The 19,084-nt window shown below is 49.6% G+C and overlaps 1 protein-coding gene across 3 annotated transcripts in view; it reads right to left on the bottom strand.

Annotated features, from left to right (window-relative positions):
• Positions 1–275: 275 nt before the first annotated feature.
• RIMOC1 (RAB7A interacting MON1-CCZ1 complex subunit 1) overlaps positions 276–19,084 on the bottom strand; it is a 517,747-nt gene continuing 498,938 nt past the window's right edge. For all 3 annotated transcript variants that reach the window (XM_069627205.1, XM_069627207.1, XM_069627206.1), the window contains exon 6: positions 276–700. In XM_069627205.1, the coding sequence (XP_069483306.1) occupies positions 417–700 (284 nt within the window). In that variant the 3' untranslated portion in view covers positions 276–416. The remainder of the gene's footprint in view (positions 701–19,084) is intronic.

The following is a 19,084-nucleotide window of genomic DNA, read 5'->3' as shown; positions in this document are numbered from 1 at the left end:
CTTTACAAATATCCTGTTCAAGCTTTTCCTTATTGCAGAAAGAAATACATTTCATTCGCAGAATTTTCTTTTTAACATGACCAAGCATTAGCTAGGTAAAAGAAAGTTAAATGCACGGGTATACGCCCTTTTTTCCAAAATGCCTCATTCACGGTATTTTTCTAACGCACGTGAAGAAGAAACATGGTGAGAAATTGAATATGAGCACGAAGCGATGTCCAGAATAAAACATTTTAGCACTTACGCTTTGAGGAAACTACATATAAAAAGAAATATACATGTAAACTTTTATTGTGGAACTTTAAATAGTACTTGCAATTGTTCAAGTGCTTAACCAAAATTCACATTTAGTGTAAGGACAAATAAACCTGCCTCCTACACTTAGCAACTCTTCTTCAAACACCAAAAACCTAATTTCAACATGTTTTGAAAAAGTCCAACATTTGCTTTGCATTCTCTGTGCTCCAGCCTTGTTCCTTTAGAGGGCCCTCACAGACCGAAATATATTTAAGTAGCATCTTCTGCCCCACTTCTCGGAAATCCAGTGTATTGCTGCGCAGACTATCGCCCTGCTCACTGTGGGTTTCTACATCAGAGACATGGTGTTCTTGCTTTTCTTCTTCTACAGGGAGCTTAAGACGCCAGTAGCACATTTCACCAGCATACATCATGGCTAATAAATGTGTGTCACTAAAAACACCTAAAAAACACAATGACATACAAAGTATATGAGATAATGTGCCGTAACATTGAATCAGAACTAGAAGACAGTAATTGAAGGGCGAAACTCCTGAAACAGACAAATCGATGCACATTTTCGTACATGGAGCTCAATCACTGGTTCGGTATCTATTATAATTATTTGCGTGAAAAAGAGAGAAATGGCCTTCGTGAGGATTGTAGTTTTAGTTATTTTCCTCCCTCCTTCTCCACTGATTTTGAATTGTCAACAGGCAGGCCAGGAAAGCAACTCTTAAAAGATTGCTGTCACTTTAAGAGCTTTAGAACAGGGATTTCCGCGTGGATTCCCCATGCTCATGAATACACAAGTGGCTGGAACAGTGGATGCAGTGAAGGATAGAGAGCTAGGATTAAGAAAGCCAAAATCCACTGTCAATGTCCTTTTCCCTGCTCTGTTGTCCCATCATAGTTCTCAACGGGTCGAGAACCAAATAACATAGCTTAACTGCATGGGATGGGTGCCAGCACATGCCAAACAGGTCCAAGCAAATCGATTGTGCAGAACGTCTTGGCCAAGAGATGGCTCACTTGTGGAGGAGGAATCCACAGAGTAAAGTTTGCAAAAAAGAATGTGGGGTAGCCTACATCACTGCCCCTACATATTACTGTGCGAGGGTTTAGTTTTTGAAATACCACTGACATACTCTTTGCTCTATTGGAATGTTTGTGAAGTCTTTGAGATAAAGAACTGAAATTCCTTGCAGTTTGTAAGATCAAGATGGCAGAAAATCAGTGGCTGCTTTGTGCCATGATTCAGATGATCAAAAATGGTCTGTGGTTCTGTGGGATTTATGTTTATGTTTATTATTTCTATAGCGCTGCGGACCGGGGAGTATAGGGGCGCTTAGTACAGGTTACAGGCATAGTACATAGAATAACAATAATAGTACGGCAGCAAGTATATACAACATATAAAGACAAAGGATGTGATGGCCACCCATGACAACAAAATAGACATGTGCAATATTTACAGTTTATAGCTGGGTCTAACTTAAGGTTGACTTTTTGTCAGGAGCCACCCAATGGCATGTTTCCTGAACGACTGGAAGGATTTGGGCGCCTTAATATTCAGAGGCAAGGTATTCCAGAGTTGGGAGGCGAGGACAGTAAAGCTTGAACCACCGGCTCTTTTAGAGGAAAATCTGGGTACTGTAAGACATAGGTTATTGGACGATCTCGTGGTTCTAATGGATGTTCTCATGGTGAATTTGTTAGTAAGGTAAGGGGGGATAAGATGGTTGAGAGCTTTGTAGGTGAGGCAGAGGGATTTTAGATCGGTTTTATGTTGGATGGTGAGCCATTTGCATGTAGTTCTGGTGGCACAGATATGCTCACGCCTGGGAATGTTTAACGCTGCTCTTAGCGCATTATTTTGAATGACTTGGAGTTTACTGATTATCGCTTGGTTGGCACCTAAATAGAGGCTATTGCAGTAGTCTAGCTTAGATTGTATAAGAGCTCTGGCTAGCGTAAGGCAACTGTTAGGGGAAAGAAATGGTCTGCAGGCTCTGATTAGTTTTCCTGTATATGCAGTGGTTGAGGCGATCGAGTTGACTTGTTTAGAGAGGTTTATATTGGCATCGAGATAGAAGCCAAGTGTTTTCACGCTTTTGGCGATCGGGATTGTATTGCCATCAATTATTATATTAGAGTAGTTAGGGCTTAGTTTTTGTAGGCTGTTTGGTGCGCCAACAATGAGCAGTTCAGTCTTCTCGTCATTCAGGCAGAGGCCGTGTGTGGCCATCCATGCCTGAATGACGGAGAAGATTTCATTGATCCTGGCTACATCAGTATTGTAGTTGCCCGAGATGGTGAGGAGTATCTGGGTGTCATCCGCGTAGTTTGTGTAGGTGACACCCAGGCGGTCCAATTTATCAAAGAGGGGCTTTGTAAAGATGTTGTATAGTGTTGGTGAAACACATGAGCCTTGTGGGACACCGCAGGTGATAGGGATAGGGTCTGCTGCTGCCACTGGAGAGAAGACTCTCATGGTTCTGTTGGCAAGGAAGGACTGTATCCACGAGACAGCAGAAGGCGAGAAGTGGGCGGCAGAAAAGAGGTGGTTACAGAGTATCTTATGGTCGACCAGGTCGAAGGCTGCTGAGAGATCTAAGAGGAGAAAGATGGCAGCTTTGCCCTCATCTTTAATTTCGTCGATCTGACTTTTAAGATCAACAAGGGCAGTTTCAGTTCCATGTTGAGGCCGGAAGCCAGACTGACGTAGTCTGAGTAATTGGTTGGACTCTAGGTAATGCTGAATTTGCAGGTAAGCCACTCTGTCGAGGATTTTTAGCAGGAAGGGAACAGTTGTGATGGGCCTGTAATTTGTAGGGATGGCTGGGTCCAAAGTTTGTTTTTTTTAATAGCGGGAGGACCCATGACTGTTTCAGATTGGTGGTAACATGTCAGTGACATGAATGCAAGGGAGAGACTACAAAGAGGCAGAGGTTGCACGCTACATAGTAAGAGTCCAGCAATAGGATTGGACCCCATTCAGAGGGAGGTTCTGTAATGGAAACTAGATGAAGACGGATGTCAAAATGGCTCTTCCTAACTCCATTCTTAGAAAGAAATATTTCCTCAATAGGCTTCAGGGATACAGTAATGACGAAGAGATGTTTTCCAAGAATTTATGAGGATTCTTGTACCAGAAAAGTATGTCATGAAGGACATAGCATCCAATGTGGCAACAACATAATGTAACTTATAGTGTAGAGAGCTCTGTAACAAAAACTGAGCTATTTGCTTCTGGTAAGCTAATCCCATGCTGCATTAATTACAGAATTATTTTCCTCTGAAACGTGCGAGTGAGCATATATAGATGTGCATATTTTAGAATATGGAGCAGCCAAGCAGTAATAAAAGCAACACAAATAAACAGATAAACAGTTACTCACTGCAGAAGCTACAGTGTTCCTAGTCCATAGTCCTCTTTACGTCATACTGATGGGTGTGTGTCACATGTGGACAGGACCAGAGCCTTTTTGCAACGCACAACTAATGTCCCCTTTAATTTTGAGGCACGCACGTGCATTCCCGCCCACATAGCCTCCGACCACCAGGCTTGGCTGTCACTCCTTTGTTTGCTAGTCAGCTACTACTAGCTAACTGATTGAGGGGAATGGTGGGTAGGAGGAAAAAGGGCCTATGGACTAGGAGTATAGTAGTCACTCCAGTGAGTAACTTTCTCACTCCTATGTCCCATTCCCTTTCCTCCATAACAATGGGAGATTGCATAACATCAGAAACTCAGAGGGGTTGATTCTGTCTAGAAGCTTGAATATACGTTTGTAAAGGATCGACTGACCACACCTGGCTTTCACCCCGGGGCTGGTGTTGCCACAGTAGTGTTTGCAAAAAGTGATGGCATGGACCACAAAGAACCCTCGCTGATCACATCCCACAAACATTACGTTGGAAGACCACAGTGAGCTTTGGCACTGACCGCAGGGATATGTAGCCCCTTCAGAGGAGGCACTTCCTCCACAGGAGCTAGATGCCCATGATGTCAGTGCCAAAGCTACCATTATATCTTCCCAGTGTAATGTTCACAGGATGTCATCAGCGAGGCTGCTACATAACAATGATTAATAGCCGAAAGAAGCAACCTAGGGATTGTTGCTTTGGATGCCTGAATCAATGCCTGGATTCTGACCTTCAAAGGTAAAAAATATGGCATCAGATGTCCTGAACTGGTTTTTTTCTGTGTCAATAAAACGTAAGGGATCTTCTGACATCAAGAGAAGGAAGAACAACATAGGTCAGGCCTGATAATTTGGAAAAATAGCTGGAAGGACTACCTCCTCATTAATATGAAAGGAAGAAAGCTGGATGGGTTCTCAACACAACCTTCTTCTTGTGAAAAATGGTATAAGGTTGCGACGCAGAAAAAACCTGGAACTCACCGACTCTTCTTGCTGATGCAATGGCCTCGAAAAGGATAACCTTACAATAAAGGAGTATTTCTGACAAAGCCATTGGCGCAAAGGGCTTGTGGGTAAGGCTGATAAAAACAAAATTAAGTCCCAAACAGGTGGACAATGTTTTAAAAGTTCCTCCAAGTGTCTATAAACAGTAGAGTTCAAGAAAGAAAAGGAGGGCTTGCATGTGAAGGTTAGCGCCAAACTCTGCAAAATAGATGCATACTTTAATTCATGCGAAAGCTTGACACCAACATTGAGACAAAGCAAAAGTACGTCCTCAGCCCCACCTTGTCCCTAAAGAATTTCCAAAGGGTTGCTACACCAACAAGGCTACAATTCTGAGCCCCCCCATGCAGATGTAATGGCCAGGATGAAAGCCACTCATTAAGAAAGAAGCTTAAAATCCAAGGAATGGATTGGTTCAAACATCAGGGGATGGGGGTTCAGTAAGTAAGTCTTGACAGTTCCCAGGGTGGGCCTGCTGATGTACCGGCATGAACCTGCATAATAGGCCCCTCAGGAACTCCAGACTGGGGTGAACATGAACATGCAGGGTGTGCATCTCAGCTTGTTGACTACTCTCTGAACCAGAGGGATTGGAGAAAAAGTGTACACAAATGTCACTGATCAGCTGATGGTAAATTCATCTCAGACACTCCAGATGATGGCACTAGGACACAAAGTCTCAGCATTTTCCATTTTCTGTGGTGGTAAACTGATTTCCCCCTGGGTGCTGCCACCCACTGAAGAGCTCCTACAGAAACCGAGCGGGTAGCTCCCAGTTGTAGCACTCTTAGCTCCCTGATTATCCGGTCTGCAGTGTCCACCTTCTCCACCAGACACATCATCGACAGCCGCACCAAAGGCTTGTAGCATCAGAACCAACAGGGTCTTCGCCTACCTGAACAATGGCAGGGACCTTTTTTGCCGTATTGTCCGTCTGGATCTTGACGGTTTTCTCTGAGATTACAAGGAAAAAGGCGCAGAAGTCCAGTCAGATCACCCTCAGTTCCAACACACTGATGTGCAACAATTCCTTCGGAGACTACTTACCCTAAACCTGGACTTGTCCTTGATGCACCCGCACCCTGAAATAGGTATGTCGGACAACAGTGACACCTAATGCAAATCTTCCTGGAATAAAATTCCCTTAATCAGATTGGGAACATGAGGCCCACAGGCAAAACAGCGCTTCATCACCTCGCCCAGCAGTATGACATCTTCCCAATCTCTGTCTAGTTTACACCATTGGAGGTCCAGCTGCTCATGTGGCAGGTCCACCTGCAACCTCCACAATGGGATCAGTGGTACTGAGATGGGCAGAAGCCCCAGTAGCTTATCGTCTACCTTGACAGACATGCACTTGTCTTGCCGCAGTCAAACCAATAACTGAACTTCTCATTAACCAAGACCACAGGTAAGTAGCTGATCCACCTGGTATGCACAGCCCTCCTTAGTGATGAAGCAGACCAGCCAAATGTCCAGGTAAGGGTCAACGTAGACACTGTCTCTGCAGATAGGCCGCCAGATAATTTATGAAGACCCTGGGTACTGATCTCACACCTGAGAGTAGAACCCTGAATTGGTAGTGGACCCCCAGAAACTCTAACTGCAGGAAATTGATGGAAAGTCAGATTTGCTTGGAGTGCTGGGGATAGGGCCCCTTTCTCCAATTTCCACCTCTGCAGCTGCTAGGAGGTGATCGAAAGGAACTCTAGGTCCCTCTAAGCCTGGCGATGCTCAAACCTCCCTGTAGATGTCTGGTGGTACATCTGCTGCTTTTGAGCATATACGTGGTGGAGCAGACTTGACCCCCTCAATGAGGTCACTGATGACAGACAGATGGAGAGCAGCATCATAGCAGCAGTAACAGTCTCAGTCTTGTACCAAGTTAGCGTGTCATCGGTGCTCTCAACAAATAGCTGCATGCCATCAAACAAGAGGTCAAGGATTTTGGTCTGCACCTAAAGCCACTATTACCATCCGAGCATCACCCCCCTGGTAATTTCTCAGAATGTTGCACCAACAGAAACCAAGGACGCTGGCATTTGGTCGTCCGTGTGCAGGACCCTGTGCCTGGAAAAGACATTCTGCTGCTGGTCTTTCAAAAGAAACTGGAACAACAAGTGTATTTTGTCCCACTCGTAGCGAACAAGGCTGCAGTATTAGATGCTCTTGACGCTGGGGACACTGACTGTATAGCCATTCTCTCCTGGTGGGTGTCATTTTCTGGGGGTAACTTGGAGGATGTGCCAGCGTCGCTAACTTGTGCACCCACAGTGGTTGCCAAAGGCTTATCAGGGTGAGGTTGATTCCGAAAGCACACAAGAGCCGAGTCTGGGTCCTTTTACTTTTTTTTTTAGCTGACTGCTGACCACTGATGTAGAATCAGAAGCCTCAAAAGACCTGCTGTTCTAACTTTGGGTATGGTGGAAACTAGGACAGCCGCCTCTTTTAATCTGAGTGAAGATGGCTGGCCACCTGTGACATCAACCCCCAAAAGACTATTCTGTCATCCGGTGAGACTGGGAGGATGTAGTTGGGTGTGTCCTTATGGGTGGTGGCATCGCCCCAAGTTATCTAAACATACTCGTTCTGGGAATGTTTCTCTAAGTCCCCTTTAGAATAAATGAGTTTCAGTACTGAAGAGCCCCTTTCCTAGGCTGTGGTAACTTGCCCAGAGAGGAAATGTACTATCTTGAAGATTTTGTCCATTAAAGACTGTGGCACATGCATCATCCCTGAGGGGTTCCCTAGGCCTCTATTGACCATCCCACTGACTTGTCCTGTGTTGAAATGATGGAGACTGGCTGTACCTCGATAACGAGAATCAGAGCGATGACAGGATCTAGACCTGTGTGAGGCCTTGGTCCATGATCGGTGACGGCAGTCTCTTGGTGAGTGTCCCCGACACCAGTCTACCGATGACGAAGGACCAAATATCACCCGCGATAACATCATCTTCAATGACAGTGAATGCTGTCAGGCCTTCCGTGGTAACCGTCCAGCAATGGTGCAGCAATTGACTGCAAATGTTCAAAAGTGACTAAGGTTGGGTCCTCCCAGGGGCAATGAAGCTTCTTCTTTGTCGTTGCTAAAGCCAGACTCCCCGCCGAGGATGGCCGAGTAAGGTGAGAATTCCAAAGCTTGTCTGGGGACATCAGACCCCTCTTTCAGCTAGTCCATACAGGCATGGGCTTATCCTTGCCATCTAGGCTCTTCTTTTCTGCATCAGTGCCTATGTGCTTTTTTTCTCTCTTCTATTTTTAGACTTTTCAACTCTGTGCTTTTGCAGCAATGGTAGAAGTGGTACTCTCTGTAAGCCCTGGAAGGTTTTGGCACAGGGGCACAGGCATCATCATGGGAGTACAGGAAGTAAATGCAGCGCTCAGTAGAACCCTCCTGCCCAATATTCTTCCTGAGGCAAACGTTAAACTAGAACAACTTTTTTTTCCTATTGCTTTCCAGAAAGGTCTTTCTTAGTAGTAACCAATCACTGGTCTCTGGGTCATACTGCCCCCAGCCAATGACTGCCCTCTCCCTAAGCCCCGCCCCTGGCAGCCATCCTCAGATTTGGTAGCACGTAAAGTGGCAGTATGACCAAGTGAAGAGCCGCAGAGGGGAAGGAGGGAGGGTTCGCATGTGAATCCATGCCAGACCCATGCTGGAGAACAACAGTTACAGGTAAGTAACTTGTTCCTTCTCCAGCATGGGGTCTGGCATGGATTCACATGCTCATGAATATAAGAATACATAGCAGTACACACATGCACAACCACGGGAGGTGGCAAGGCTCAACATTAAGCATTACATAAAACTCAACATTAAGCATCTTTTACCTCCTCACTAGGCCCACCTTAAGCGAACAGGTTGCGCAGCATTGCTTGGCCGACTCTGGACTCCACCCTGAAATCCCGGTCGACGCAGTAGAATCTCGTGAAGGTGTGCGTCGACCTCCACGTAGCAGCCCTGCAGATGTCCAGCAGGGGCACACCAGACAAAAACGCTGTGGTAGCAGCGATCGCTCTGGTCGAATGGGCTCTCAGACGTCCGGGCAACGGTCGGTTTGCCAACCGATGACAGTGCATGATGCAACCTGAGAGCCATCTGGAAATGGAAGCCTTCGAGAGAGCCTTCCCTTGGTTCACAGGTCCAAAGTTCACAAACAGTTGTGATGTCTTCTGAAAACTCTTCGTTCGGTCCACGTAGAACTTCAGCGCTCCAGCTACATCCAGCGAGTGCAAAGTCCTCTCGGCCGGCGACGAAGGCAACGGGAAAAAGACTGGTAACACCAAGGGCTCGTTGAGATGGAAGTCCGACGGCACCTTGGGCATGAAGGAGGGTTGCGTCCTCAGCACCACCGTCGTCTCGTGGAAAGTCAAGTATGGAGGCTTGCAGGAAATGGCCTGAATCTCTCCCACGCGTCGTGCAGAGGTGATGGCCACAAGGAACGATGTTTTCCACGACAGGAACTTCAACAGAGCCGAATGCAAGGGCTCGAATGGCGGGCCCATGAGCCTGGTCAGCACCACTTTGAGCTCCCACGCCGGGGCTGGAGCCTTCACTGGCGGGAACGATCGGAACAGTCCTTTCATAAAGTCCTTCACCAGGCGATGAGACCACAGGGACGTCCGTCCTGCAGTTTTGGTGTATCGGGAAATCGCTGCCAGATACATCTTGATGGAAGCATGAGCTAGTCCAGCTTTGGCCAGCGACAGTAAGTACGGTAGTACTTGAGGGGCTGTAATCCGTAGAGGGTTAATGATCTGTGCACGGCACCAGACAGAGAACCTCTTCCACTTGTGTCCGTAGCACTTGAGAGTTGAGGACGCCCTGGCCTTTGCAAGAATCTCTCTGCAGTCAGCCAGGATATCGTACCCTCCAAACTCTAGTGCTGCAGGAGCCAGGCCTGCAAGTTCAGCGACTCCGGGTCGTGATGAAGAATGGCGCCTCCTTCTCTGGAGAGAAGATCTGCATCCGTCGACAGTTTGACTGGTGGGGACGCTGATAAGTCCAGAAGATCCGGGAACCATATCTGTCTCGGCCACGTCGGATACGAGGATCATCCTGCACCGGGACCTCTTGAGTTGGTTGATGAGCCTGAGCAGCAACGGCAACAGAGGGAACGCATACAGGAACAGGCCGTCCCAGGGGAACGAGAAAGCATCGCCCATTCTCCTCGGCTGGGGGAACCTTCTGGCGAACCTCTGGCACTTGGAGTTCGTCGCTGTCGCGAACAGGTCGATTTGGGGTTTGCCCCATCGCCGGAAGAGTTGATCCTGGCTTAGTTCCCACTTGTGGCACGAGCGCAGCTCCCTGCTGAGTGAGTCGGCGATGGTGTTTTTTATCCCTGCTAGATGAAAAGGTACCAGAAACATCCCCTGTGCAACGGCCCAGTGCCACAGATCCTGGGCTTCCTTGGACAGAGCTGGGGATCTGGTTCCTCCCTGCTTCCGGATGTAGAACATTGTGGTGGTGTTGTCGGTGAAGATCCTCACTCCTTGCCCTTGAGGGACGGGAGGAATGACTTGAGGGCCCAGAACACTGCTCGGAGCTCCAGTATGTTGAGGTGGAGCGGCCTCTCCTCCGGGAGCCACAGGCCTCTCGCGTGAAGATCTCCGGTGTGTGCTCCCTACCCCTCCAGGGAGGCATCCGTCGTCACCGTCACCTGGTATACTGGGGTCTGAAAGTCCGTGCCCGCTGCGAGATGCGCGCGGGTGCCCCACTATCAAATTGCTTGGCAGACTACTTTGTTGAGCGAAATCTTGTCCTCAAAGCTGGCGTCGCTTGCATCCAACGGGCATCGAGGAACTCCTGCAGAGGACGGATCCGAAGCCTGCACAGGCGCACCAGATAGATGCAAGAGCACATCATCCCAAGAAGGGACTTGATGGACCTCACTCTGGCCACGTCCGTGGCCAGCAGACGCTGTACCTTGCCCAGGATGGCCTGCGTTCTTTCCTCCGAAGGCGAGGCCAACTGCGCTACTGTATCGAGCTTGGCTCCCAGAAACAGCGCGACCTGCGATGGAACCAGGTGGGATTTGGTGAAGTTGATGGAGAATCCCAGGTCCGTGAGCAGCCGAACGGTCTTTGCTGTGTGTTCGACGGTGAGTTCCCTTGTCCCTGCTCGGATGAGCCAGTAGTCCAGGTAGGGGTAGACGTGCGTCCCCTGCAGGCGCAGCCGCGCCGCAACTGGTGCTAGGCACTTGGTGAACACCCTGGGCGCTGACTTCAATCCGAACGGGAGGGCCTTGAACTGGTAGTGCCGCCCTTGGACTACGAACCTGAGAAACTTTCGGTGTCCTTTTAGGATGGGGATGTAAAAGTACGCATCCTCCAAATCCAACGACGATAGGAAGTCGCCTTCCTCCAGCTGGCCCAGCACGTGCTGGAGGGTGACCATCCGGAACTTCTGTGCCTTGATGTATTTGTTTAGCCGACGCAAGTCCAGAATGGGACGCCAACCTCCTGTCTTCTTTCTGACGAGGAAGTATCTTGAGTATACTCCGGAGTCCCGGAGCCTCTTTGGGACGAGCTTGATGGCTCCTTTCTTGAGCATCGCCCTTACCTCTAACAGCAGTTGAGGGACGTGGTTTTCCTTCCTGGCCACGGGAGGAATTCGGGGGCACTTCTTTAGAAATTCCAGAGTGTGCCCGTGGGCCAGGGCATCCAGCACCCAACGGTCGGTGGAGATGGACTCCCACATGCTGACGAACTTCGTCAGCCAGCCTCCCACCGGTGTGCTTCGGTGGGGGCCCGACGCAACGGCCGGTTCAGTCTTGTTTGGAAGCTGCCTTGCCGCCTTGGCCTCCCTGGCGACGACGGCGAGATCCACCTGACTTGCCTCGTCCCCTGTAGGCTTCTTGCGACGAGGAGCGGGCCGCCTGACGGTAGGTCGAGGAGCTGCCGCCGAATCCTTTGGAGGCACCTTGCTTGCCTCCGGAGTTCCGAAAGGGTGGCCGCCATTGCTGCAGAACTCCCAAGGCCCGAGCCGTCTCCGTGTCGGTGTTGATGGCCTGCAGTGACTCATCCACTGTCTTTCCGAACAGATTGTTCCCGTCGAAGGGCATGTCCAAAACCTTGGCTTGCACGTCTTGGCGGAAATCCGTCGCCTTCAGCCACCCCCGCCATCGAAGGCAAACGCTGTTGCCCAACTGGCAGAAACCGGTGTCGGCAATGTCCGTGGCCACAGTTATGGCGTGGTCCGACACCACCTCACCCTCCTGTAGGATCGCCAGGGCCTCTGCCCTTTTGTCGTCCGGGAAGAAGTCCAACAGGGTGTGATCTTGTACCACAACTCCCTGTCGTAGCGGGCCATAATCGCTAGGGCGTTGGCCGCCTTAATCGTCGTCGCCGCCAACGAGATGACCCGTCGTCCCATGGCATCTAGTTTCTTTCCCTCGCCGTCCGGTGGGGAAGTTGAAGTTGAAGCCGAAGCCTCCCCCGATTTCTTCTTGGCCGCTGCGAGACGACCGAATCCGGGGTCGGTTGTGCCCTAAGGCACAAAGGGGCGCTGTCGGGGACCCGGTACTTCTTCTCGTACCGGTCCCTTTTGGCAGGTGTCGTGGACGGGTTCTTCAGGAGAGCAAATCCCTCGTCCCAGATGTCATCCAGCAACGGCACCGCGAGGACCGTCTTCCTCTTTGCCTCGCGCCGTTGGTAGAGGAAGTCTTTCTTCTTCTTTTCTTCGGGGCAGAGCTGAAAAAGCTTGGATGCCCTGGCAATCATGGCGTAGAACAAGCCAATTTTGTCGGGAGGAGACGCCCAAGGAATCGGAGACGGAAGGTCAGTCCCGTCGTCGCCGCCCTCATCATCCGTCCCCGTTGTGGCCGTGTCTGTTCCTGTGTCATCCCTCGGGACCGGGGAGGGCGACAAAGGCTGAGAAGGCCGTGAGGGCTGAAGGGGAGCCGGATGAATTCTCCTCCTCTTGTTTGGAGGACTTCCCGATGGACCTGGTTCAGCTGGGTCGTCCGTCGGGGGTAAGGGCAGTCTCGTCCTTATCTCCGTGCAAAAGGCTTGGATTGCCATCAAAATGGCCGCCGAGTTGTCTTGTGGCACGGGTTGTGATGGATGGACGTGCCGGGAGCGGCGGTTGTTCCTCCTCCACGGGAACCTCGTCGTCGCCACCCTCGCTCTCCTCGTCCCCCTCATCGGGATCCGTCCCGTGCGACTGGGCCTCTTCCAAATTCTTGGTCAGTTCTTCCTCGGAGGTTGTGTCCGTGTCCGTCATGGCTACCAGCCCCCCCTCCTCTTTTTCCACTGGGGTTTTCACAGGGGTCTTCTCGACGAGCTTAAAAGAGGATTCCCTCCGCGGAGGCAGGGAAACTCTGGGCCCCAAGGTCGCCTCCACTGGGATAGCCTCCACAGGCTTCGCCAGTGCCGCAGTGACTCCCTCAATCGAAGCCTTGGCCGGGATCAAGGCCTTCACCACCTTGGGTGCGCTTGAGGCCTTCACCTTAGGGGGAGGGTCACTGCCTCGCTCCCCTTCGGCCTGATCCTTTGAAATCGACCGGGGCCTCTCCAGAAGCTTAGCCGGGTTCTCGGATTTTCTCTTCCCCGAGCCAGAGCGTTGGCTTGTGGTTGATGGCGCTGGTGAAGGTGCGCCCTGCCTGGCAGCCGAGGAGCCCGACGGTTCGGCGCTCCCGGTGCCTGCGGACTCGCGGTGCTTTGCCTTCTGTTGGGCCCCCGTCGCCAGGGCGCCCTCACAGGACTTAGAAGACCGCTCTGATATGATATGGCATTTGTAACGCGCCTATACACAAGTGTTTCAAGGCGCGAGAAGATGAAGCTCTGACTTCTTCTCACCTGCAGGGCTCTTGCCTTCCAGCCAGTTGGAGAGACGGGCCCGACGATCCCTCATAGTCCGATCCGACATGTTCATGCAAACGCACAGTCCTACTCCACGTGCGTTTTGTCCTCGTGGAGGCAGTAAAGGCATTTCGAATGCTCGTCCTCCTTGAACACATTTTGTAGGTTGCATCCAGGGCAGATCCTGAACAGTTTGCCGGGAGTTGAGCTTCCCTTCTCCTGGGCCATGTTCTTCTCGTCCGTGAGGTAGGCCTCAGAAACTTCTGGAATCCTCCAAGAAGCGTAACTCAATGAAACCTTCACCCTTGAGGGGCGTAGATAAATCCGAAACGAGTCCCCGTTGATCGGAAGTAGAAACGGTAGAGCTTGAGGCTCAATTAAACCGAAAAATTAGATAAATCTCTTTGAGAAAGCGCAAAATGCAGTAAAAGCTCGAGAGCTATAGCACGAGGATTCCCAACACTTGAATGTGCGGTAAAAATCTGAGGATGGCTGCCAGGGGCGGGGTTTAGGGAGAGGGCAGTCATTGGCTGGGGGTAGTATGACCCAGAGACCAGTGTTTGGTTACTACTAAGAAAGACAGATCAGAAACAAAACGGATACTGATTTTTTCTTTACCGAGGATTCCCAGCCTGACGACGGGGAATATTCATGAGCATGTGAATCCATACCAGACCCCATGCTGGAGAAGTAGGTAGTGTATACCGCACATGTTTGTGGATGGTGATTAAACTCAAGAATTAAGGAAGGTATCAAACTAAAAGGCACAAACTAAAAAGTCTTGAGGTGCAGGGGAGAAAATATGATCCAAACACATGGGTGGTAAAAATATGCAAAAGCAAGGAGGAAAATTTCCCACAATAGGGGAACTCCCTTCCACTGCACACTATCAACGGCTGAGGAGAGCCAAGTATTCTAGAAACAAGTATGAGCTAATTTAATAGTAGCACATGAGAGTAGAAATAAGTATAAGAAACAGCAGTTTCATCACATTACTACATAATAAAACATGTTAAGTCATATCACAATGTATGTTAAATAAAAAAGTGTAAGTGGCACATCTATGGGATCGCCTGTGGCCCCCACATACGCGAACATTCATATGTATCACTTCGAGACCACATATATTCTGAACAACAATATCTGGAGCCCCAAGTTGGTATATTGATGTGGTTTTTGACATTTGGAGAGGAAACAGAGAAGAGCTCTAACAATTCTTCCGAGTACCTTAACCAGTGCAGTAACTACATCAAATTTACATTGGAAATAGGAGAACCTCACCTACATTTCCTTGAACTACTAGTGACATTAACTGGCAATTGTCTAACCACCACAATCTACCGGAAACCTACAGACCTCAATAACAGCTTTCACCCAAAACATCTCATAGAAAGCTTACCATACAGCCAATTCCTTAGATTTAAGAGGATTTCGTCTAATACGGACACACTTCAGACAGAATATGAACTGATGTCCGAAAGATTCAGGAAGAGGGGATACCCATGTAACATTCTAGACAATGCCCTTACATGTGTGGAGGGTCATCGGCGAAGTGATTTCCTGCACACCAAACCCAAAACTGAAAGTGACAGATTGATCCACACGCTTATTTTTTCCGCACAGAGTCATCAAGTGGCAAGAACAATCAAGAAAAATTGGAATTACATCAAACTGGACCCTTACCTGGTATAAATTGTTTCCGGCACCACCAATGATGCCATACAAACGAGGTATGAACTTTAGAGATTCACTGGTCAAAGCAGAACAAGTCAAGAAAACATCTCAGACCTTAATACACAGGCAGAAACCAGGGACTTTGCCTTGTCTCAATTGCATGCATTGCTTGAACATCATGAAAGGGGACCATATACGCCACCCCAATACGGGTAACAAAATCGAACTACGTGACTTCACAACCTGTAAAATGTGATGTACGCCCTAAAATACTAAAATACTACATAGGTCAGACGACCAGACGTGCATAGGACCGTTCCCCGACTTCCATTGCCTCGTGTGTTCACCTTCCCTACCGCCTCCATTCTGTGGTCTTGCCTTCTTAACAAAGCATTAATCTAGCAAACCTTTCTACCATTATCTGCGCTCCTGTCGTCTTGTCCTATTTCCCGTCTCTCTCTGTCTTGTCTGCTTGCGCTCCTCCCTGTGTCCCTCCCTATTGTTCTCCCTGCCCCCTCCCCCTTCTTCTTCTCTCCTCTCCCCCACCTACCCTATGGTGCTCTCTGTCTCTCCTATCGTTTCTAACTGCTTCTCTATCGACTATCCTGCTCTACTCACTAAATCTGGTAGGAAGAAGTTTAAAAAGGACAAATTAACAAGGGGGGTCCTGGGAGTCCCTCTGCCAGACATTAGTCCTGGTTATGAGAAACTTACCCAGAGTCTTTAGCTCACTATCTTTCACAGAGAAGAAATATCCCAAACATATCAGTCTTTGTCCTGCCAGAAACACGTGTCTGGGGATGCTGTTAGTACTCTTGTTCAGAGGAGAATTGCCTAGCATTTCGGTGCTGGACTGCCCCAGGGCAGGACAAAGACTGATATGTTTGGGATATTTCTTCTTTGTGAAAGGTAGTGAGCTAAAGACTCTGGGTAAGTCTCTCATAACGAGGACTAATGTCTGGCAGAGAGACTCCCAGGACCCCCCTTGTTAATTTTTAGTTTAAAACGGACAACCTGGTCTCCAACCCAGGCCTCCCTATCACTTACAACTATACCACCGCCTCCTCCAGGCAAACCCTCACCAACACCCTTTTTGTCGTTCCCTCGCCAGACCTATGGACTCTTCATATGGTCTCTGTGCTTTCTCCTTTCTCTACTTCTCCCATTAATGGTGGCACCCGGTGGGTGGCTCTCCTGGCCTCCTTCCACTCCTCTAAGGTCATCATTAATGTTTACCTGAATGGTACCGTCTTGGTCCAAGGCCCTCAGGCTAACCTTCTCCTCTTTGATAGACCCTTCTCGTGCCTCATCAAATTCCTTTCTTCTCCAGCTGTCCTCTCTTTTCCCTCCACAGCTTCCTTGCATCCCCCTGCTGTCTCCTCCTTGTCTCCCTTGCCCTCTCTTCCTTCCTCTTCTGCCCCCCCTCGGGCTTCTTCTACACCGCTGCACGGCGTACCTCTGATTTGTACCCCTCCCGGAAGTCTTTGAAGGACGGCAACCTTCTCCATATTGCCACTCTAAACTCTCGCTCAGCTGTCAAACCTCCTTAAAGAACTTGACCTCCATGTCCTCTGTCTCACGGAGACATGGAACACAGCCAACTCTGTCACGAGATTTGACACTCTCCTTCCTGATGGCTACAGGATCCTCTCCGCAACCAGGTGCAATTGTTCCAGAGGGGGTGTCGTCCTGATCTTCCCTGAGTGGATTCCTGCCTCTGTCATTCATTTACAGGCCTACTCCTCTTTCGAATGCCTTGTCTGCAGGCTTTCTCTCTCTCCTAGCCACTCTCTTACTGTGGCTACCATCTATCAGCCACCTGGGAAGATCTCCTCCTTCCTCTCTGAGTGTAACGCTCACCTGGTATCCACAGGGACGTCACTCAGCCTGTTCCGACCTCTTACGACCTCGAACCCTTACCTGGAGGCTATTCGACTGGAGACTGGGCCTGAAACACAGGATTGGTAGAGTTTAACTCCCTATTGTCTCTGTGTGCTTGAACCCCTTCTTCCCCGGGGTCCAACCCTTCCCTTTGATCCACAGCTCACCTTGTTTTCTTGGATAGTGTGCTCTCCGTCCTGCTTTCAGCGCAGGGGCACGTTGATTGAAGCGGGCTCGTTGCTGCCTAGTTACTTCACTGGCAAGAGTCCGACAGGTAAGTATAATGAGTCTTTTGAACAGTTCTCTAACTTCGTTCCTTTCCTTCCTTAGATGATGGCCGCGTCCGGGGATGGCGGCCTGCTGCTGAGATGAGTAGCGCTGAAGGTGAGTGAGAGCGCGATGCACCCCTTTCGTATTTGCATTGAACTGAGTTATTTTTCTGTGTCTTTTAGGTGCCACGACGTTTTCAGCGTGGATGCCAGTTCTGAAGAACAAATGCGGTGGGTAAGCGCGCTTTGCGGTGCCTCTAGATGTTTCCACGCTAACCTGGAGTGTCTTTTCCCTCTTGCAGATGGATGAGAAGTTCCGGAGACAGAGTTCCCCCAGAGCGGCTGGGAATCAGGTAAGCGTTAGAACCTCGTACAGTATTTAAAAATAAGCAAAGATTTGCAGAATGCTTCTAATGCCTTTTTTCTGTTCTTTTCCCTTTTCCTTAGGAAGCAGCGTGCCGGGATGGGAAGGACACCGCCGAAGATGCCCGCTGAACAGAAGGAGCGGTGAATGATGGGCAGAAGCGCCGCAAGGTAAGGCTGTTCCTAACGGTGTTCTTGTTCTTGCAGGAGCTGAGTGCAGAAGAAAGATGCAGGCCTACTGGAAACCGATTCGAACACGGTGAGTGTCACGCTGCAGGTGCAGAAAACGCAAAAGCATGTTTCTCAGCCTGGGTGTGGCTTAAATAGTCTCTAGGTATCCCAGGTGCCTCTGGGCTGAACCACACCCAAAAGACTAGACCGCACATGCAGTTCTGGGAACCGAAATATGTGGGGACATCCATTGTGTCCCCATCAATGCACTACAAGTCCAATCCCCAATGTTATCCTATGGGATTGAGTGAGTCTGGTGCCACAAGCGCCAAGTCTGACTCCAAGTAGGTCCTTGGAGGGATGGAGAGGCCCTTGAGGGCCATGTAGGTGATCGTGGCCTGGCTCCAGACTGACTTCTTGAAGGGCTGGGGACATGAGGGGCAGGAATCATGACACAGAGGGCGGACCTCTCCTCTTCCCTCCTGGTCTCGACCACTCAACTCCTCTTTCTTGGAGACTTTAACATCCACCTGGATGCTTCCTGTCCTTCATCTGGACTATTTCGCAACTTTCTGTGACTCCCTCTCTCTATTCTCCCCTTTAGCCCGACTCATTCTGCAGGGCACACTCTGGATGTTGTGATCTCTTCAGACCTTTCCCTTTCCATACCTCTTACCACTCCTCTCTCCTGCAGTGTTGCAGTGATCACTTTCTCCTTTCCTCCCAGCTCACTCTATCCACCCCTCAGGCCAAGCCAGCTCCAGTACTGCCACCTACCTTCTCAGTTATCCGACCCATGAGGCGTGTGTCAGTTGAGGCTTTCGCTGCCACTTTATCGCCCCCTTCGGCTGACTTACACCCCGACACAGCCATCTCTATGCTACACTCTACCATATATGATACTCTTGATGTTCTTGCCCCTGTCATAAGAATCCACTTGAAGCCCAAAGCCAAGTGCAACTCCTGGTACGACTCAGACCTCATCACCCTTAAACGCAAGTGCAGGGTGGCTGAGAGGAAATCGCGTGCTTCTTGTTGATCCTCTGACAAACTGGCCTGCTCCAAAGGCAATACCCGCTCTCTGTCCCCACCAAGAAGAGAGCCCACATTCAAGCTGTAACGCTTATCTTAGGTCTCAGCGGGAGCATAATGCCTTTTCAGCTGAGGATCTGTTGTCTGGGCACTGATTCTGTGGAAACAACATTTATAACAAAACCACTATTGTAATCCCCATTCATAAACTGAAAACTGT

Source organism: Ambystoma mexicanum, chromosome 6p (assembly GCF_040938575.1).
Source record: "Ambystoma mexicanum isolate Mex_15411 chromosome 6p, UKY_AmexF1_1, whole genome shotgun sequence".
Classification (NCBI taxonomy): domain Eukaryota; kingdom Metazoa; phylum Chordata; class Amphibia; order Caudata; family Ambystomatidae; genus Ambystoma; species Ambystoma mexicanum.
Note: the sequence above shows the minus strand (reverse complement) of the source record. Positions and strands in the feature narration are given on the sequence as shown.